A 21,037-nucleotide genomic window follows, 5' to 3' on the forward strand; every position below is an offset into this window, starting at 1 on the left:
CACCACTGGCTCTCAAAGGCCACCGTTGGCCACCAAGCACCCACCACGGCCCCCGGGGCCCCGTCGCAGCCCCGGGCGGCCCCGTGGTGGTGGCCGGTGCCGCTGGTGGCCGCGGCGGCCGCGGCCGTGTTGGTGGCCGCATCCGTCCGGCGCCGGCGCCGCTCGGGGTCCCGGGCGCTGGGGCCTTGGGCCGGGCCCGCGCGGCTCCCCGAGGACGACGCGGGGGGCGGGCCGGGGGTCGCCCAGCCTTTGGTGGCCACGGTGGCCACCGGGCAGGAGGGGCCCACGCTCGGCACCTTCCGCGCCCCCGAGGTGGCCATGGAGGAGCTGCCCCCGCCTCGAGCTGCCAATGGGGACCCAGGCGTCCGGGATGGGGACCCAGGCATCCGGGACGGGTCAACCCCCCCCCTCCCCTAAATAACTTCAAGAGGGACCCAGGCATCCGGGATGGGGACCCAGGCGTCCGGGAGGCGTCAACCCCCCCCCTCCCCTAAATAACTTCAAGAGGGACCCAGGCGTCCGGGATGGGGACCCAGGCGTCCGGGAGGGGTCAAGTACCCCAGACCCCAAATAACTTCCTGGGGTGGGAAGAGGGACCCAGGTGTCCGGGCCCTTCCCCCCCCGCCCCAAGAACGAGGCCCCTTCGCGTCATTTCCTGTGATATTTCTTATGGTATTTTATATTTTTGGTGAGATATTTAATAAAAAAACCCCACCCCAAACTAACGACACGTAGTTGAGCTGCAGATATTTAAGAAACCCCCTGATTGGACGTTATTCGGTGGGAATCGGCCCCTAAAAACCACTGTGAAAATCCCCGGAAGGGCCCTGGGGGATTCTGATTCCAAGATGGCCACCGATCCAAGATGGCTGCCAATTCCAAGATGGCCGCCAATCCAAGATGGCTGCCAATTCCAAGATGGCCGCCAATCCAAGATGGCTGCCGATCCAAGATGGCCACCGATCCAAGATGGCCACCGATCCAAGATGGCCACCAATCCAAGATGGCTGCCATTCCAAGATGGCCGCCAATTCCAAGATGGCTGCCAATCCAAGATGGCTGCCAATCCAAGATGGCTGCCAATTCCAAGATGGCCGCCAATCCAAGATGGCCGCCGATCCAAGATGGCCACCAATCCAAGATGGCTGCCAATCCAAGATGGCCACCAATTCCAAGATGGCCGCCGATCCAAGATGGCCGCCGATCCAAGATGGCCGCCGATCCAAGATGGCCACCAATCCAAGATGGCTGCCATTCCAAGATGGCCACCAATTCCAAGATGGCTGCCAATCCAAGATGGCCGCCAATTCCAAGATGGCTGCCAATCCAAGATGGCCACCAATCCAAGATGGCCGCCAATTCCAAGATGGCCGCCAATCCAAGATGGCCACCAATCCAAGATGGCCGCCAATTCCAAGATGGCCGCCAATCCAAGATGGCCGTCCCCACAACAGCACGCGGAAGGGGACCCAGGCGTCCGGGAAACCCCCACCCCCAAAAAAAGGGACCCAGGAGTACCCCGAGCCCCTAGAAAGGGACCCAGGCGTCCGGGGATGCTGCACCCCAAAACCACCCCCCACCCCCCACCAAGGGGGACCCAGGCGTCCGGGCAGGAGCTACAAGAGGCCTCAGATCCCTTTAATTGGCCGCGGGGATAACGAGATGCAAATGAGCACGATAATGAGGGGGGCGGAGCCAAGCGCTGGGCGGGGTCCAGGCTGCAGCCAATGGGAGGCGAGGGGCGGGGCCAAGACCCGGGCTGGATCACGGGCTGGAGCTGTGGGGGGAAAACACGGCCTGGAACCCCCGGGATCGGGATCGGAGCCCCAAACCCGGCCTGGAACCCCCGGGATCGGGATGGGAGCCCCAAACCCGGCCTGGAACCCCCGGGATCGGGATCGGAGCCCCAAACCCGGCCTGGAACCCCCGGGATCGGGATGGGAGCCCAAAACCCGGCCTGGAACCCCCGGGATCGGGATGGGAGCCCCAAACCCGGCCTGGAACCCCCGGGATCGGGATCGGAGCCCCAAACCCGGCCTGGAACCCCCGGGATCGGGATCGGAGCCCCAAACCCGGCCTGGAACCCCCGGGATCGGGATCGGAGCCCCAAACCCGGCCTGGAATCCCCGGGATCGGGATGGGAGCCCCAAACCCGGCCTGGAACCCCCGGGATCGGGATGGGAGCCCCAAACCCGGCCTGGAACCCCCGGGATCGGGATGGGAGCCCAAAACCCGGCCTGGAACCCCCGGGATCGGGATCGGAGCCCCAAACCCGGCCTGGAACCCCCGGGATCGGGATCGGAGCCCCAAACCCGGCCTGGAATCCCCGGGATCGGGATCGGAGCCCCAAACCCGGCCTGGAACCCCCGGGATCGGGATCGGAGCCCAAAACCCGGCCTGGAATCCCCGGGATTGGGATGGGAGCCCCAAACCCGGCCTGGAACCCCCGGGATCGGGATGGGAGCCCCAAACCCGGCCTGGAATCCCCGGGATCGGGATCGGAGCCCAAAACCCGGCCTGGAACCCCCGGGATCAGGATCGGAGCCCCAAACCCGGCCTGGAACCCCCGGGATCGGGATGGGAGCCCCAAACCCGGCCTGGAACCCCCGGGATCGGGATGGGAGCCCCAAACCCGGCCTGGAACCCCCGGGATCGGGATGGGAGCCCCAAACCCGGCCTGGAACCCCCGGGATCGGGATGGGAGCCCCAAACCCGGCCTGGAACCCCCGGGATCGGGATGGGAGCCCCAAACCCGGCCTGGAACCCCCGGGATCGGGATGGGAGCCCCAAACCCGGCCTGGAGACACATTGACTCTACCCCCATTGACCCCCATATCTACTCAACGATCCATCCCCCACTGACCCCCACCCCATTGACTCTGACCCCACCCCATTGACCCCACCCCATTGACCCCACCCCATTGACCCCACCCCATTGACCCCCATATCTACTCAACGGTCCATCCCCCATTGACCCCACCCCATTGACTCTGACCCCACCCCATTGACTCTGACCCCACCCCATTGACCCCACCCCATTGACCCCACCCCATTGACTCTGACCCCACCCCATTGACCCCACCCCATTGACCCCACCCCATTGACCCCCATATCTACTCAACGATCCATCCCCCATTGACCCCGCCCCATTGACTCTGACCCCACCCCATTGACCCCACCCCATTGCCCCCACCCCACTGACCCCACCCCATCGACTCTGACCCCACCCCATTGACCCCACCCCATTGACCCCACCCCATTGACTCTGACCCCACCCCATTGACCCCCATATCTACTCAACGATCCATCCCCCATTGACCCCGCCCCATTGACTCTGACCCCACCCCATTGACCCCACCCCATTGACTCTGACCCCACCCCATTGACTCTGACCCCACTGACCCCACCCCATTGACCCCGCCCCATTGACTCTGACCCCACCCCATTGACCCCACCCCATTGACCCCACCCCATTGACCCCACCCCATTGACTCTGACCCCACCCCATTGACCCCACCCCATTGACCCCACCCCATTGACTCTGACCCCACCCCATTGACCCCACCCCATTGACCCCACCCCATTGACCCCCACCCCATTGACTCTGACCCCACCCCATTGACCCCACCCCATTGACTCGACCCCCACCCCATTGACCCCACCCCATTGACCCCACCCCATTGACTCTGACCCCACCCCACTGACCCCACCCCATTGACCCCACCCCATTGACTCTGACCCCACCCCATTGACTCTGACCCCACTGACCCCACCCCATTGACCCCACCCCATTGACTCTGACCCCACCCCATTGACTCTGACCCCACTGACCCCACCCCATTGACCCCACCCCATTGACTCTGACCCCACCCCACTGACCCCACCCCACTGACCCCACCCCATTGACTCTGACCCCACCCCATTGACCCCACCCCATTGACCCCACCCCATTGACCCCCACCCCATTGACTCTGACCCCACCCCATTGACCCCACCCCATTGACTCGACCCCCACCCCATTGACCCCACCCCATTGACCCCACCCCATTGACTCTGACCCCACCCCACTGACCCCACCCCATTGACCCCACCCCATTGACTCTGACCCCACCCCATTGACTCTGACCCCACTGACCCCACCCCATTGACCCCACCCCATTGACTCTGACCCCACCCCATTGACTCTGACCCCACTGACCCCACCCCATTGACCCCACCCCATTGACTCTGACCCCACCCCACTGACCCCACCCCACTGACCCCACCCCATTGACTCTGACCCCACCCCACTGACCCCACCCCACTGACCCCACCCCATTGACTCTGACCCCACCCCACTGACCCCACCCCACTGACCCCACCCCATTGACTCTGACCCCACCCCATTGACCCCACCCCATTGACCCCACCCCATTGACCCCCATATCTACTCAACGGTCCATCCCCCATTGACCCCGCCCCATTGACTCTGACCCCACCCCATTGACCCCACCCCATTGACCCCACCCCACTGACCCCCACCCCATTGACTCCACCCCACTGACCCCACCCCATTGACTCTGACCCCACCCCATTGACCCCCATATCTACTCAACGGTCCATCCCCCATCGACCCCCACCCCATTGACCCCACCCCATTGACCCCAAACCCATTGACCCCACCCCATTGACCCCACCCCATTGACTCTGACCCCACCCCACTGACCCCGCCCCATTGACTCTGACCCCACCCCATTGACCCCCATATCTACTCAACGGTCCATCCCCCATTGACCCCACCCCATTGACCCCACCCCATCGACTCTGACCCCACCCCACTGACCCCCACCCCATTGACTCCACCCCATTGACCCCACGCCATTGACCCCCATATCTACTCAACAGTCCATCCCCCATTGACCCCACCCCACTGACCCCACCCCATCGACTCTGACCCCACCCCATTGATCCCACCCCATTGACTCCACTCCATCGACTCTGACCCCACCCCACTGACCCCACCCCACTGACCCCCACCCCACTGACCCCAACCCCACTGACCCCCACCCCATTGACCCCAAACCCATTGACCCCCACCCCATTGACTCCACCCCATTGACCCCCATATCTACTCAACAGTCCATCCCCCATTGACCCCACCCCATTGACTCTGACCCCACCCCATTGACCCCACCCCATTGACTCTGACCCCACCCCATTGACCCCGCCCCATTGACTCTGACCCCACCCCATTGACCCCACCCCATTGACTCTGACCCCACACCATTGGCCCCACCCCATTGACCCCCATATCTACTCAACGGTCCATCCCCCATTGACCCCACCCCACTGACCCCACCCCACTGACCCCACCCCATTGACCCCAACCCCACCCCATTGACTCTGACCCCACCCCATTGACCCCACCCCATTGACCCCACCCCACTGACCCCACCCCCCGCCCCCCCCCCACTCACCCCTCGTCCAGCCCCCGCACCCAGCGCACCGTCCGCTCCCGCGCGCCGGCCCAGCCGAACAGGGGCCGGTAGCCGAAGCGCCGCTCGGCCTTCTCGGTGCGCACGCTGAACGGGGTGGAGCCCACGGCCAGCGTGTAGGGCGTGAGCAAGGGGGCGGGGCCGGGCAGGACACGCCCCACGGCCGCGCCCAGCCGCGCCAGCAGCTCCAGCAGGGGGCGGGGCGGCGGCGAGCGGCCAATCAGGCGCAGCCCGGCGGGGCCCAGCAGCAATTGGTTGAAGTCCTCGTAGGCGGCCAATGGCGACGCGTCGTAGCAGAAGAAGCTCTCGCCGGCCACCGACAGGGGGCGCTGGCGGGCGGCGCGGGCGGCAAGGACGTGCATCCAGGCCACGTTCCCTGGGGGGGGGATGGGGGGAGATGTGGGGCAGGATGTGGGGCAGGACGTGCATCCAGGCCACGTTCCCTGGGGGGGGGATGGGGGGAGATGTGGGGCAGGATGTGGGGCAGGACGTGCATCCAGGCCACGTTCCCTGGGGGGGGGATGTGGGGCAGGGTGTGGGGCAGGACGTGCATCCAGGCCACGTTCCCTGGGGGGGGGAGATGTGGGGCAGGGTGTGGGGCAGCCTATGGGGCAGGGTGTGGGGCAGGACGTGCATCCAGGCCACGTTCCCTGGGGTGGGGATGGGGGGAGATGTGGGGAGATGGGGGGAGATGTGGGGCAGCCTATGGGGCAGGGTGTGGGGCAGGACGTGCATCCAGGCCACGTTCCCTGGGGGGTGGGACATAGGGGGAGATGTGGGGCAGGGTGTGGGGCAGGGTGTGGGGCAGGACGTGCATCCAGGCCACGTTCCCTGGGGTGGGGATGGGGGGAGATGTGGGGAGATGTGGGGAGATGTGGGGCAGGACGTGCATCCAGGCCACGTTCCCTGGGGCAGGGATGGGGGGAGATGTGGGGCAGGGTGTGGGGCAGGACGTGCATCCAGGCCACGTTCCCTGGGGTGGGGAGATGGGGGGCAGGATGTGGGGAGATGTGGGGCAGGACGTGCATCCAGGCCACGTTCCCTGGGATGTGGGACATAGGGGGAGATGGGGGGAGATGTGGGGCAGGGTGTGGGGCAGGACGTGCATCCAGGCCACGTTCCCTGGGATGTGGGACATAGGGGGAGATGTGGGGCAGGGTGTGGGGCAGGACGTGCATCCAGGCCACGTTCCCTGGGGGGTGGGAGATGTGGGGCAGCCTATGGGGCAGGGTGTGGGGCAGGGTGTGGGGCAGGGTGTGCATCCAGGCCACGTTCCCTGGGGTGGGGATGGGGGGAGATGGGGGGAGATGGGGGGAGATGTGGGGCAGGACGTGCATCCAGGCCACGTTCCCTGGGGTGGGGAGATAGATGTGGGGCAGGGTGTGGGGCAGGACGTGCATCCAGGCCACGTTCCCTGGGGGGGGATGGGGGAGATGGGGGGAGATGTGGGGAGATGTGGGGCAGGACGTGCATCCAGGCCACGTTCCCTGGGGGGTGGGACATAGGGGGAGATGTGGGGAGATGGGGGGCAGGACGTGCATCCAGGCCACGTTCCCTGGGGTGGGGATGGGGGAGATGTGGGGAGATGTGGGGCAGGACGTGCATCCAGGCCACGTTCCCTGGGGCAGGGGAGATGTGGGGCAGGGTGTGGGGCGGGGTGTGGGGCAGGGTGTGGGGCAGGCTGTGGGGCCGCTGTGGGGCAGGCTATGGGGCAGCCTATGGGGCCGCTGTGGGGCAGCCTATGGGGCAGGCTGTGGGGCCGCTGTGGGGCAGCTGTGGGGCAGGCTATGGGGCCGCCGTGGGGCAGGGTGTGGGGCAGGCTGTGGGGCCGCTGTGGGGCAGGCTATGGGGCAGCCTATGGGGCCACTGTGGGGCAGCCTATGGGGCAGGGTGTGGGGCCGCTGTGGGGCAGGCAGTGGGGCCGCTGTGGGGCCGCTGTGGGGCCGCACTCACCCACGTACACGCGGCCGTGCTCGGCGTGGGGCGGCAGCGTTCGGGGCAGCCACCCCCCGGCCGCCCGCCCGCGCCGGTAGAGCCGCTCCAGCAGCGGGTGCCGCTCCCCATAGATCCCCGTGGGGCGCAGGGACACGGTCACCAGCCGCCCCCCCCCGGCCACCTGCGGGCACAGCGGGGGCACCCGCACGCCTGGGTCCCCCGGACGCCTGGGTCCCCCCCGGACGCCTGGGTTCCCACCGGACGCCTGGGTCCCTCCCGGACGCCTGGGTCCCCCCCGGACACCTGGGTCCCTCCCGCACGCCTGGGTTCCCACCGGATGCCTGGGTCCCTCCCGGATGCCTGGGTCCCCCCCGAACGCCTGGGTCCCCCCGAACGCCTGGGTCCCCCCCGAACGCCTGGGTCCCCCCCGAACGCCTGGGTCCCCCGCTCACGGTTGAGCCGTTGGCCTCCAGGACGAGGCGCTCGGCCTGCGCCTTGCTGAGCGGATACGGCTCCGTGTGCCGGACGGGGTACGGGGAATCCTCATCCCCCCTGCGGGCACGGGCGCCGTCGGGGACCCAGGCGTCCGGGGGGGACCCAGGCGTCCGGGGAGGGACCCGGGGTGGGGGGCAGAAGTGGGGCCGGGGGAAGGTGGGGGGTCCCGGATGCCTGGGTCCCCTGTGGGGGGTGGGGGAGTTTCCCGGATGCCTGGGTCCCTTATGGAGGGAGGTTGGGGGTCCCGGATGCCTGGGTCCCTTATCGGGGTCAGGGGGGTTTCCCGGACGCCTGGGTCCCCGGGTGGGGTCAGGGGGGTTTCCCGGACACCTGGGTCCCCCGGACGCCTGGGTCCCCAGGTGGGGTCAGGGGGGTTTCCCAGACGCCTGGGTCCCCTGGATCCCTGGGTCCCCGGGTGGGGTCAGGGGGGTTTCCCGGACGCCTGGGTCCCTGGGTGGGATCAGGGGGGTTTCCCGGACGCCTGGGTCCCCTGTGGGGGGTGGGGGGGGTCCCGGATGCCTGGGTCCCTTATCAGGGTCAGGGGGGTTTCCCGGACACCTGGGTCCCCCGGGTGGGGTCAGGGGGGTTTCCCGGACGCCTGGGTCCCCCGGACGCCTGGGTCCCCGGGTGGGGTCAGGGGGGTTTCCCGGACGCCTGGGTCCCCCGGACGCCGGGGTCCCCAGGTGGGGTCAGGGGGGTTTCCCGGACGCCTGGGTCCCCCGGACGCCTGGGTCCCCGGGTGGGGTCAGGGGGGTTTCCTGGACGCCTGGGTCCCCCGGACGCCGGGGTCCCCGGGTGGGGTCAGGGGGGTTTCCCGGACGCCTGGGTCCCCCGGACGCCGGGGTCCCCGGGTGGGGGGTACCTGAGGAACGGGTCCCCCCGCGTGTTGGGCCCCACGACCTCCATGCTGCTGGTGTAGATGAGGACGGGGACGCCCTGGGCCCGGCAGCCCCGGATCACCGTCTTGGTCCCTTTGGGGGGCGCGGGGGGGGTCAACGGGGCCCGGACGCCTGGGTCCGCCCCGGCCCCTCCCCCCAAACTTCCCCGTTCGCCCCCCTGAGACCCCCAATTTGCCCCACAGCCCCCCCCCCCAGCCCCCACACTTACCCCCCAGCCCCAAAATTCCCCCCCAACCCACCCCCCAGATTTGCCCCATAGACCCCCCAGGGCCTCCCCAAATCCCCCCCCATTTGCCCCCTAGATCCGCCCCATAGACCCCCCCCCAGCCCCCGTATTTCCCCCCGCGCGCCCACCCTGCACGTTGACGCGCGCGATGTCCTCGGCGCTGCTCTGGCCCCACACGTCCACCAGCGACGCCGCGTGGAACACGACGTGGGCGCCCCCCAGCACCCGCCCCACGGCGCCCGCGTCGCCCACGTCGCCCTGCACCAGCCGCACGCGCGACGCTGCGCGGGAAACGGGCTCACCCGGACGCCTGGGTCCTTTTTCCCCGGACGCCTGGGTTCCTTTTGCCCGGACGCCTGGGTCCCCTCAATATTGGGGTGGGGGTCTACCCAGACTCCTGGGTCCCCTCGAACTCCTGGGTCCCTCCCGGACGCCTGGGTCCCCCCCGGACACCTGGGTTCCCCCACCCAGACATCTGAGCCCCTCCCGGACGCCTGGGTCCCCTTGAACTCCTGGGTCCCTCCCGGACGCCTGGGTCCCCCCCGGACTCCTGGGTCCCTCCCGGACTCCTGGGTCCCCTGAACTCCTGGGTCCCTCCCGGACTCCTGGGTCCCCCCCGGACTCCTGGGTCCCTCCCCGGACGCCTGGGTCCCTCCCAGACACCTGGGTCCCCCCCGGACGCCTGGGTCCCTCCCGACGCCTGGGTCCCCCCCGGACGCCTGGGTTCCTCCCGGACTCCTGGGTCCCTCCCAGACACCTGGGTCCCCCTGAACTCCTGGGTCCCTCCCAGACGCCTGGGTCCCCCCCCGAACTCCTGGGTCCCCCCCGGACGCCTGGGTCCCCCCCGGACTCCTGGGTCCCTCCCGGACGCCTGGGTCCCTCCCGGACGCCTGGGTCCCCCCCGGACGCCTGGGTCCCCCTGAACTCCTGGGTCCCCCCCGGACTCCTGGGTCCCCCCCGGACGCCTGGGTCCCCCTGAACTCCTGGGTCCCCCCCTGAACTCCTGGGTCCCTCCCAGACACCTGGGTCCCCCCCGGACGCCTGGGTCCCCCCCGGACGCCTGGGTCCCTCCCGGACGCCTGGGTCCCTCCCGGACTCCTGGGTCCCCCCCGGACGCCTGGGTCCCCCCCGGACGCCTGGGTCCCTCCCCGGATGCCTGGGTCCCTCCCAGACACCTGGGTCCCCCCCGGACGCCTGGGTCCCCCCCGGACGCCTGGGTCCCTCCCCGGATGCCTGGGTCCCTCCCAGACACCTGGGTCCCCCCCGGACGCCTGGGTCCCCCCTGGACGCCTGGGTCCCCCCCGGACGCCTGGGTCCCTCCCGGACACCTGGGTCCCCCCGGACGCCTGGGTCCCCCCGTACCGTGCTCGGGGGGCACGACGCTGGGGTCGATGTGCAGGTCGAACACCCGCAGCTCCCGCAGCTCCGGCTCCTTCTCCAGCAGCAGCTGCACCAGGTGGGAGCCCAGGAACCCGCAGCCGCCGGTCACCACGTACACCAGCCCCTGGGTTCGGGGGTCAGCCCATGGCAGGGACCCCCCCGGACGCCTGGGTCCCCTCTGAGAACCTGGGACCCTCCCGGACGCCTGGGTCCCCACCAAGAACCGGGGACCCCCCCGGACGCCTGGGTCCCCTCCGAGAACCTGGGACCCCCCCGGACGCCTGGGTCCCCTCTGAGAACCTGGGACCCCCCCGGACGCCTGGGTTCCCCCCGGACGCCTGGGTCCCCTCTGAGAACCTGGGACCCCCCCGGACGCCTGGGTTCCCCCCGGACGCCTGGGTCCCCTCTGAGAACCTGGGTCCCCCCCGGACGCCTGGGTCCCCACCGAGAACCTGGGACCCCCCCGGACGCTTGGGTCCCCCCCGGACGCCTGGGTCCCCCCTGAGAACCGGGGACCCCCCCGGACGCCTGGGTCCCCTCCAAGAACCGGGGACCCTCCCGGACGCCTGGGTTCCCCCCGGACGCCTGGGTCCCCTCTGAGAACCGGGGACCCCCCCGGACGCCTGGGTTCCCCCCGGACGCCTGGGTCCCCTATAGGGTCAAGTCCTGTGGGTCCCGAACTCCTGGGTCCGCCATAGATGTGGGTCCCGGAAGCCTGGGTCCCCTCCCGAACTCCTGGGTCCCCCCCGGACTCCTGGGTCCCCTCCCGAACTCCTGGGTCCCCCCCGGACTCCTGGGTCCCTCCCGGACGCCTGGGTCCCCTCCCGAACTCCTGGGTCCCCCCCGAACTCCTGGGTCCCCTCCCGAACTCCTGGGTCCCCCCCGGACGCCTGGGTCCCCTCCCGGACTCCTGGGTCCCCCCCGGACTCCTGGGTCCCCTCCCGGACTCCTGGGTCCCCCCCGGACGCCTGGGTCCCCCCCGGACGCCTGGGTCCCCTCCCGGACTCCTGGGTCCCCTCCCGAACTCCTGGGTCCGCCCCGGACGCCTGGGTCCCCCCCGGACGCCTGGGTCCCCTCCCGGACTCCTGGGTCCCCTCCCGAACTCCTGGGTCCCCCCCGGACTCCTGGGTCCCCCCCGAACTCCTGGGTCCCCCCCGAACTCCTGGGTCCCGTCCCATCCCTCCTCCCCCGCCCCGAAACTTCTCTTTCCCCTCCCCCCCCCAACACTTTCCCCAACACCTGCGGAGGGAACCCAGGAGTTCGGGAGGGGACCCAGGCGTCCGGGCGGGGACCCAGGCGTCCGGGCCCCCCTCCCCCCGCCGCGCGGGTACCTGGGGGTCGCCGTCTCGAGGGGGCTCCATGGTGCGGCCCCTCCCCCCACCTCCCGCCGCCTTTTCTCGGCCCCGCCGGCCCCGCCCCGGGGTGGGGGAGGGGCCCGGACGCCTGGGTCCCCGCCGGAGCCGCTCCGGGGTCAAGGCCGCTGGCAAAAGGGACCCAGGCGTCCGGGAAAAGGGGGGGGGGGGGATGGTGACGTAAAAGGTGGGGGAGGGGAAACCCGGATGCCTGGGTCCATGTGACAGGATGAGGGGGGTCTCTGCCCCGAACTCCTGGGTCCCTCCCGGATTCCTGGGTCCCTCCCCGAACTCCTGGGTCCCCCCGAACTCCTGGGTCCCTCCCCGAACTCCTGGGTCCCTCCCGGACTCCTGGGTCCCTCCCCGAACTCCTGGGTCCCTCCCGGACTCCTGGGTCCCCCCCCGAACTCCTGGGTCCCCTCCCGAACTCCTGGGTCCCTCCCCGAACTCCTGGGTCCCTCCCCGGACTCCTGGGTCCCTCCCGGACTCCTGGGTCCCTCCCGAACTCCTGGGTCCCCCCCGAACTCCTGGGTCCCTCCCCGAACTCCTGGGTCCCTCCCGGACTCCTGGGTCCCTCCCCGAACTCCTGGGTCCCTCCCGGACTCCTGGGTCCCCTCCCGAACTCCTGGGTCCCTCCCCGAACTCCTGGGTCCCTCCCGAACTCCTGGGTCCCCCCGGACTCCTGGGTCCCTCCCGGACTCCTGGGTCCCTCCCCGAACTCCTGGGTCCCTCCCGAACTCCTGGGTCCCTCCCGGACTCCTGGGTCCCCTCCCCGAACTCCTGGGTCCCTCCCGGACTCCTGGGTCCCTCCCGAACTCCTGGGTCCCTCCCGGACTCCTGGGTCCCTCCCCGAACTCCTGGGTCCCCTCCCGAACTCCTGGGTCCCCCCCGAACTCCTGGGTCCCCTCCCGAACTCCTGGGTCCCTCCCCGAACTCCTGGGTCCCTCCCGAACTCCTGGGTCCCCCGGGGTGGGGCGTGGCCCAACCCCCCAGGTGCGGGTGGGGGCGGTTGGAGCCTCGTTAGGAGCAGCTGTGGCTAATTAGCGGGTGATTAATTAGCCCTCGGCTGCCTGGGAGGGGACCCAGCTGCTGCTCCCGGACGCCTGGGTCCCTCCCGAACTCCTGGGTCCCTTTTTAGGGGTTTTTTTTAAGGGGGATTTTAGGGGGTTTTGGGTCCCCTCCCGAACTCCTGGGTCCCCTCCCGGACGCCTGGGTCCCTCCCGAACTCCTGGGTCCCCCCCCCGAACGCCTGGGTCCCTCCCGAACTCCTGGGTCCCTTTTTAGGGGTTTTTTTAAGGGGGATTTTAGGGGGTTTTGGGTCCCCTCCCGAACTCCTGGGTCCCCTCCCGGACGCCTGGGTCCCTCCCGAACTCCTGGGTCCCTTTTTAGTTTTTTTTTTTAAGGGGGATTTTAGGGGGGTTTGGGTCCCCCCCCCGAACTCCTGGGTCCCCCCCCGAACGCCTGGGTCCCCTCCCGGACGCCTGGGTCCCCATCACAACAGCCTCTCAAAGCTCATTGGCCACTTTATAAAAAGGGGGGGCCCGGGGGGGTCCCCGTATCCACATATGTACAGGGGGGGGAGGGGCATGTACAGGGGATCCCCCCCCGGGGGTATTTACAGAGCGGGGGGAGGGGCGGGGGGAGGGGCCGCGACCCCCAACCCCCCGAGTTTCTACAAGAAACAGCCAATGGGAGGAGCCGCCTTGGCCGGGGGGGAGGGGCGATGACGTCATGACGCTCGCCCGTGACGTCATCGGGGAAGGGCGGGCGGTGACGTCACCGTGATGTCATGGCGGGCGTGCCGGTGACATCACGGTGACGTCACGGCCACGTCAAGGGTGGTGACGTCACATCAGCCTTGGTGGCCACAACCCAACCATGGTGGCCACAGCCCAAGGGTGGTGGCCACAACCCAACAGTGTTGACCACAACCCAACAGCATTGACCACAACCCAACCATGGTGGCCACAGCCCAAGGGTGGTGGCCACAACCCAACAGCGTTGACCACAACCCAACAGCATTGACCACAACCCAACCGCGGTGGCCACAACCCAACCATGGTGGCCACAACCCAACAGCGTTGACCACAACCCAACAGCATTGACCACAACCCAACGGCATTGACCATAACTCAACCATGGTGGCCACAACCCAACAGTGTTGACCACAACCCAACCATGGTGGCCACAACCCAACGGTGGTGGCCGCAACCCAACGGTGGTGGCCACAACCCAACAGCGTTGACCACAACCCAACCATGGTGGCCACAACCCAACCATGGTGGCCACAACCCAACAGCGTTGACCACAACCCAACGGTGGTGGCCACAACCCAACGGTGGTGGCCGCAACCCAACAGCGTTGACCACAACCCAACCGTGGTGGCCACAACCCAACGGCGTTGACCACAACCCAACCATGGTGGCCACAACCCAACAGCGTTGACCACAACCCAACAGCGTTGACCACAACCCAACCATGGTGGCCACAACCCAAGGGTGGTGACCACAACCCAAGGGTGGTGACCACAACCCAACAGCGTTGACCACAACCCAAGGGTGGTGGCCACAACCCGCCGCCGCGCGCGGGGCCAGCTCAGTTGAGGGTGCCGCGGCAGCTCTCGGTGCGGCACAGACACGGGATCTTGGTGTCCTCGATGGGGAACTTGTAGTCGTAGGTGATCTCCTCGTTGACGCCGATCGGCTGCTTGGAGTAGATGACGATCTTCTTCTGCGCCTCGATGGTGATGACCTTGGCGTAGCAGTTGGGCTGGGGGCAGAGGTCAAGGTCAGGGGGGCCCTGGGGGGCGTGGCGGTGGCCACGGGGACATTGTGGTGGCCATGGGGACATCACAGTGGCCATGGGGACGTGGTGGCGGCCATGGGGATGTGGTGGTGGCCATGGGGACATCGTGGTGGCCATGGGGACGTGGTGGTGGCCATGGGGATTTCATGGTGGCCATGGGGACGTCGTGGTGGCCGTGGGGACATCGTGGTGGCCGTGGGGACATCGTGGTGGCCATGGGGATTTCATGGTGGCCATGGGGATTTCATGGTGGCCATGGGGACGTCGTGGTGGCCGTGGGGACGTCGTGGTGGCGGCCATGGGGACGTCGTGGTGGTGGCCATGGGGACATCACAGTGGCCATGGGCACATGGTGGTGGCCATGGGGATGTCGTGGTGGCCACGGGAACCTCGTGGTGACCACAGGAACCTTGCGGTGGCCACAGGGATGTCATGGTGGCCACGGGGACCTCGCGGTGGCCACAGGGACCTGTCGGTGGCCATGGGGACATCACAGTGGCCATGGGGACGTCATGGTGGCCATGGGGACGTCATGGTGGCCATGGGGATTTCGTGGTGGCCATGGGGACATCGTGGTGGTGGCCATGGGGACGTGGTGGTGGCCATAGGAACCTCATGGTGACCACAGGAACCTTGTGGTGGCCACAGGGACCTCATGGTGGCCATGGGAACCTCGCGGTGGCCACAGGGACCTCGTGGTGGCCACAGGGACCTGTCGGTGGCCATGGGGACATCACAGTGGCCATGGGGACGTGGTGGTGGCCATGGAGATGTCATGGTGGCCATGGGCACATGGTGGTGGCCATGGGGATGTCGTGGTGACCACGGGAACCTCATGGTGACCACAGGGACCTCGCGGTGGCCACAGGGACCTCGCGGTGGCCATGGGAACCTCGCGGTGGCCACAGGGACCTTGTGGTGGCCACGGGGACCTGTCGGTGGCCACGGGAACCTCGCGGTGGCCACGGGGACATTGCGGTGGCCACGGGGCCCTCACCGTGCAGCAGTGGTTGATGAACCGCGCCAGGTTGCCGCACTTGGTGGCGTCGATGATGGTGTCGTGGTCCACGCGGAACAGGTAACTGCTGCCGATGCCCTCCTGGGCGTAGCGCTTCTCCCGCATGTCGGCCACCACCTGCGGACACGCGACACGGGGACGTGGGGACAGGGGGACGGGGGGACAGGGGGATGTGGGACACAGGGACGGGGGGACAGGGGGACATGGGGACAGGGGGACGTGGGGATGTGGGGACGTGGGGGACAGGGGGACGGGGGGATGTGGGACACAGGGATGGGGGGACAGGGGGACATGGGGACAGGGGGACGTGGGGATGTGGGGACATGGGGGACAGGGGGACGTGGGGACGTGGGGACATGGGGACGTGGAGATGTGGGGACATGGGGGACAGGGGGACGGGGGGATGTGTGACACAGGGACGGGGGGACGGGGGGACATGGGGACATTGGGGACATGGGGATATGGGGACATGGGGACATGGGGACAGGGGGACGTGGGGACACGGGGACGTGGGGACACGGGGACGTGGGGACACGGGGGACAGGGGGACGGGGGGATGTGGGACACAGGGACGGGGGGACAGGGGGACATGGGGACATTGGGGATATCAGGATATAGAGACAAGGGGACAGGGGGACAGGGGGACGTGGGGACATGGGGCAGGGGGACATGGGGATGTGGGGACATGGGACACGGGGACGGGGGGACGGGGGACATTGGGGACATGGGGATATGGGGACATTGGGATATGGAGACAAGGGGACATGGGGACAGGGGGACATGGGGACACAAGGACGTGGGGACATTGGGATATCGGGATATAGAAACAAGGGGACATGGGGACAGGGGGACATGGGGACACGGGGACGTGGGGCAGGGGGACACGGGGATGTGGGGACATGGGGACGTGGGGCACCGGGGGTCACGACCATGGGGGGCTCGGGATGGTGGGACGTGACCATGAGGGTCTTGAGGGTCACCAAGGGTGGTTGGGGGTGACCAGGGGGACATCTGGGGGGTCCCTCAGGGTGGGAGGAGGTTCTGGGGGTCCCCTGGGGGTTCTGGGGGGGTCCCCTGGAGGTTCTGGGGGTCCTATGGGGTGGTGGGAGGTTCTGGGGATCCCTGGAAGTTCTGGGGGACACTTGAGGTTCTTGGGGGGTCCTGAAAGTTCTGGGGGGTCCCCCAGGGTGGTGGGAGGTTCTGGGGGGTCCGCGGGGGTTCTGGGGGCCCCTGGAGGTTCTGGGGGGTCCCTGGAGGTTCTTGGGGGGTCCCTGGAGGTTCTGGGGGACCCTTGAGGTTCTTGGGGGGTCCTGAAAGTTCTGGGGGGTCCCCAGGGTGGTGGGAGGTTCTGGGGGGTCCGCGGGGGTTCTGGGGGCCCCTGGAGGTTCTGGGGGGTCCCAGAGATTCTGGGGGTCCCTGGAGATTCTGGGGGGTCCCTGGAGGTTCTTGGGGGGTCCTGAAAGTTCTGGGGGGTCCCCCAGGGTGGTGGGAGGTTCTGGGGGGTCCATGGGGGTTCTGGGGGTCCCTGGAGGTTCTGGGGGTTCTATGGGGTGGTGGGAGGTTCTGGGGATCCCTGGAAGTTCTGGGGGACACTTGAGGTTCTTGGGGGGTCCTGAAAGTTCTGGGGGGTCCCCAGGGTGGTGGGAGGTTCTGGGGGGTCCGTGGGGGTTCTGGGGGGTCCTAGAGGTTCTGGGGGGTCCCCCAGGGTGGTGGGAGGTTCTGGGGGGTCCATGGGGGTTCTGGGGGGTCCGCGGGGGTTCTGGGGGGTCCCCCAGGGTGGTGGGAGGTTCTGGGGGGTCCACGGGGGTTCTGGGGGGTCCTGGAGGTTCTGGGGGGTCCCCCAGGGTGGTGGGAGGTTCTGGGGGTCCCCTGGAGGTTCTGGGGGTCCCTGGAGGTTCTTGGGGGGTCCCAGCAGTTCTGGGGGGGTCCCCGGAGGTTCCGGGGGGTCCCGTGGGGTGGTGGGAGGTTCTGGGGGTCGCGCACCTGCCGGATGTTCTGCCCCACGTACTCGATGACCATCTCGTCGGCCGCGATGGGCTCCATGGCGAACAGGCCCCACTCGTGGATGCGGCTGCGGCCGAAGCGCAGGCGCTTCTTCCGGAACTGGGGACACCAGGGGACACCGGGGGACGCGTCACCCACGGGGACACCCCCGGGACACCCCCGGGGACGCGTCACCCGTGGGGACACCCCCGGGGACACCGGGATGGGGAACAGCAGGACTGGGACACAAGGATGAGAAACATGAAGATGGAGAACGTCAGGGTGAGGAACATCAAGATGAAGAACATCAAGATGGGGACACCAGGACAAGAGACACCAGGACAAGTGACGTGAGCATGAGAAATGTGAAGATGAGGAACATCAGGATGAGGAACATCAAGATGAGGAACATCAGGATGAGGAACATCAAGATGAGGAACATCAGGATGAGGAACACCAGGATGAGGAATGTGAAGATGAAGAACATCAGGATGAGGAACATCAGGATGAGGAACACCAGGACGAGGAACACCAGAATGAGGAATGTGAAGATGAAGAACATCAGGATGAGGAACGTCAAGATGAGGAACGTCAAGATGAGGAACGTCAAGATGAGGAACGTCAAGATGAGGAACATCAAGATGAGGAACATCAAGATGAGGCACACCAGGACAAGTGACATGAGCATGAGAAATGTGAAGATGAGGAACATCAGGATGAGGAACATCAGGATGAGGAACGTCAAGATGAAGAACATCAAGATGGGGACACCAGGACAAGAGACACCAGGACAAGGGACATCAAGATGAGAAATGTGAAGATGAAGAACATCAGGATGAGGAACGTCGAGATGAGGAACGTCAAGATGAAAAACACCAGCATGGGGCCACCAGGACAAGGGACACCAGCATGAGAAATGTGATGAGGAACACCAGCATGAGGAACACCAGGATGAGGAACACCAGGATGAGGAACACCAGGATGAGAAATGTGAAGATGAAGAACATCAGGGTGAGGAACATCAAGATGGAGAACATCAAGATGAGGACACCAGGACAAGAGACACCAAGACAAGGGACATCAGCATGAGAAATGTGAAGATGAGGAACACCAGGATGAGGAACATCAGGATGAGGAACATCAGGATGAGGAATGTGAAGATGAAGAACATCAGGATGAGGAACGTCAAGATGAGGAACGTCAAGATGAGGAACGTCAAGATGAGGAACGTCAAGATGAGGAACGTCAAGATGAGGAACGTCAAGATGAGGAACACCAGGACAAGTGACATGAGCATGAGAAATGTGAAGATGAGGAACATCAGGATGAGGAACATCAGGATGAGGAACGTCAAGATGAAGAACATCAAGATGGGGACACCAGGACAAGAGACACCAGGACAAGGGACATCACGATGAGAAATGTGAAGATGAAGAACATCAGGATGAGGAACGTCGAGATGAGGAACGTCAAGATGAAAAACACCAGCATGGGGCCACCAGGACAAGGGACACCAGCATGAGAAATGTGAAGATGAGGAACACCAGCATGAGGAACATCAGGACGAGGAACACCAGGACGAGGAACACCAGGATGAGAAATGTGAAGATGAAGAACATCAGGGTGAGGAACATCAAGATGGAGAACATCAAGATGAGGACACCAGGACAAGAGACACCAAGACAAGGGACATCAGCATGAGAAATGTGAAGATGAGGAACACCAGGATGAGGAACATCAGGATGAGGAACATCAGGATGAGGAATGTGAAGATGAAGAACATCAGGATGAGGAACGTCAAGATGAGGAACGTCAAGATGAGGAACATCAAGATGAGGAACACCAGGACAAGTGACATGAGCATGAGAAATGTGAAGATGAGGAACATCAGGATGACGAACATCAGGATGAGGAACGTCAAGATGAAGAACATCAAGATGGGACACCAGGACAAGAGACACCAGGACAAGGGACATCAAGATGAGAAATGTGAAGATGAAGAACATCAGGCTGAGGAACGTCGAGATGAGGAACGTCAAGATGAAAAACACCAGCATGGGGCCACCAGGACAAGGGACACCAGGACAAGGGACTTCAGGATGAGAAATGTGAAGATGAAGAACATCAGGATGAGGAACGTCGGGATGAGGAACATCAGGATGAGGAACGTCGGGATGAGGAACATCAAGATGAGGAACACCAGGATGAAGGACACCAGGACAAGGGCCACCACCCCAGGGCCACCCCCGCGTCCCACCTTGAGCTGGTTGAGCTTGAGCAGGTCGCTGTCGGCCAGCGCGGCCGATCCCATCGCGCTCAGGAGCCGCCGCTGCTCCGACCGCCGCTCCGACAGCACCCGGTTGGGACCCTGCGTGGGGGGACATGGGGCCGCGGTGACAACGACGGGGACACGGGGACAAGGACGGGGACACGGGGACGCGCCGCCCCCCAACTCACCTGCGTGTCGGGGGCGTCGGGGGCGGGACGTGGGGCCGGGGAGGGGCGCAGGTAGCGCGCCTTCTCGCGGCGGCTGATGGGGTAGAAGCCCTCGCTGCGCGCGCTGCCCGTGCGGTGGCAGCGGCGCTCGGGCCACCGCGGGCTGGGGCAGCGCGTCAGTGGCCGCGTCAAGGGGCAACGGCACCAGCGGACACAACGGCGTTGACCCCAACGTCCATCCCCACGTCCCCAAGACCAACGGACCCAACGCTGTTGACCCCAACATCGATCCCCATGTCCCCAAGACCAACGGACCCAACGCCGTTGACCCCAATGTCCATCCCCACGTCCCCAAGACCAAGGGACCCAACGCCGTTGACCCCAACGTCCATCCCCACGTCCCCAAGACCAACGGACCCAACGCCGTTGACCCCAACGTCCATCCCCATGACCCCAACGTCCATCCCCACGTCCCCAAGACCAAGGGACCCAACGCCATTGACCCCAACGTCCATCCCCACGTCCCCAAGACCAACAGACCCAACACTGTTGACCCCAACATCGATCCCCATGTCCCCAAGACCAACGGACCCAACGCCATTGACCCCAACGTCCATCCCCACGTCCCCAAGACCAACGGACCCAACGCCGTTGACCCCAACGTCCATCCCATGACCCCAACGTCCATCCCCACGTCCCCAAGACCAACGGACCCAACGCCGTTGACCCCAACATCCATCCCCATGACCCCAAATGTCCATCCCCGTGTCCCCACTGTCCATCCCCACGTCCCCAAGACCAACAGACCCAACGCCGTTGACCCCAACGTCCATCCCACGTCCCCAGACCAACGGACCCAACGCCGTTGACCCCAACGTCCATCCCCATGACCCCAACGTCCATCCCCACGTCCCCAAGACCAACCAGCCCAACGCCGTTGACCCCAATGTCCACCCCCATGTCCCCAATGTCCATCCCCATGTCCCCAAGACCAACGGACCCAACACTGTTGACCCCCAACGTCCATCCCCATG

At 66.5% G+C, this 21,037-nt stretch overlaps 2 protein-coding genes across 3 annotated transcripts in view; both read right to left on the reverse strand.

Annotated features, from left to right (window-relative positions):
- Positions 1-1,617: 1,617 nt before the first annotated feature.
- Positions 1,618-11,936, reverse strand: HSD3B7 (hydroxy-delta-5-steroid dehydrogenase, 3 beta- and steroid delta-isomerase 7). Of its 2 annotated transcripts, XM_065655289.1 has the most exons (8): positions 11,741-11,935; positions 10,392-10,533; positions 9,158-9,310; positions 8,767-8,875; positions 7,862-7,961; positions 7,428-7,590; positions 5,457-5,850; positions 1,618-1,777 (listed from the first exon to the last, which is right to left on the reverse strand). In XM_065655289.1, the coding sequence occupies exons 1-8, from the start codon at positions 11,768-11,770 to the stop codon at positions 1,765-1,767; spliced, it is 1,104 nt and encodes a 367-aa protein (XP_065511361.1). In that variant the 5' UTR covers positions 11,771-11,935; the 3' UTR covers positions 1,618-1,764. The 2 variants fall into 2 exon arrangements, with proteins under 2 accessions (XP_065511361.1, XP_065511362.1); XM_065655290.1 differs by lacking the exons at positions 1,618-1,777; positions 5,457-5,850 and adding an exon at positions 6,678-7,093 and having other exon boundaries at positions 11,741-11,936.
- Positions 11,937-13,266: 1,330 nt separating this feature from the next.
- LOC136001185 (histone-lysine N-methyltransferase SETD1A-like) overlaps positions 13,267-21,037 on the reverse strand; it is a 25,986-nt gene continuing 18,215 nt past the window's right edge. The window contains 5 exon segments of the mRNA XM_065655268.1: positions 13,267-14,530; positions 15,564-15,701; positions 17,568-17,687; positions 19,825-19,935; positions 20,025-20,299. Of these exon segments, the coding sequence (XP_065511340.1) occupies positions 14,357-14,530; positions 15,564-15,701; positions 17,568-17,687; positions 19,825-19,935; positions 20,025-20,299 (818 nt within the window). The 3' untranslated portion in view covers positions 13,267-14,356.

This window comes from Caloenas nicobarica, chromosome 38 (genome assembly GCF_036013445.1).
Source record: "Caloenas nicobarica isolate bCalNic1 chromosome 38, bCalNic1.hap1, whole genome shotgun sequence".
Lineage (NCBI taxonomy): Eukaryota > Metazoa > Chordata > Aves > Columbiformes > Columbidae > Caloenas > Caloenas nicobarica.

Excerpts from the sequence above, each read along its gene's own strand:
- HSD3B7 (XM_065655289.1), bottom strand. The coding sequence starts at position 11,770 with ATGGAGCCCCCTCGAGACGGCGACCCCCAG. Across the intron at positions 9,311-10,391 it reads CGTCGTGCCCCCCGAGCACG|CGTCGCGCGTGCGGCTGGTG; the intron begins GTACGGGGGGAC and ends TTTCCCGCGCAG. Across the intron at positions 8,876-9,157 it reads CGCGCGCGTCAACGTGCAGG|GGACCAAGACGGTGATCCGG; the intron begins GTGGGCGCGCGG and ends CGCCCCCCAAAG.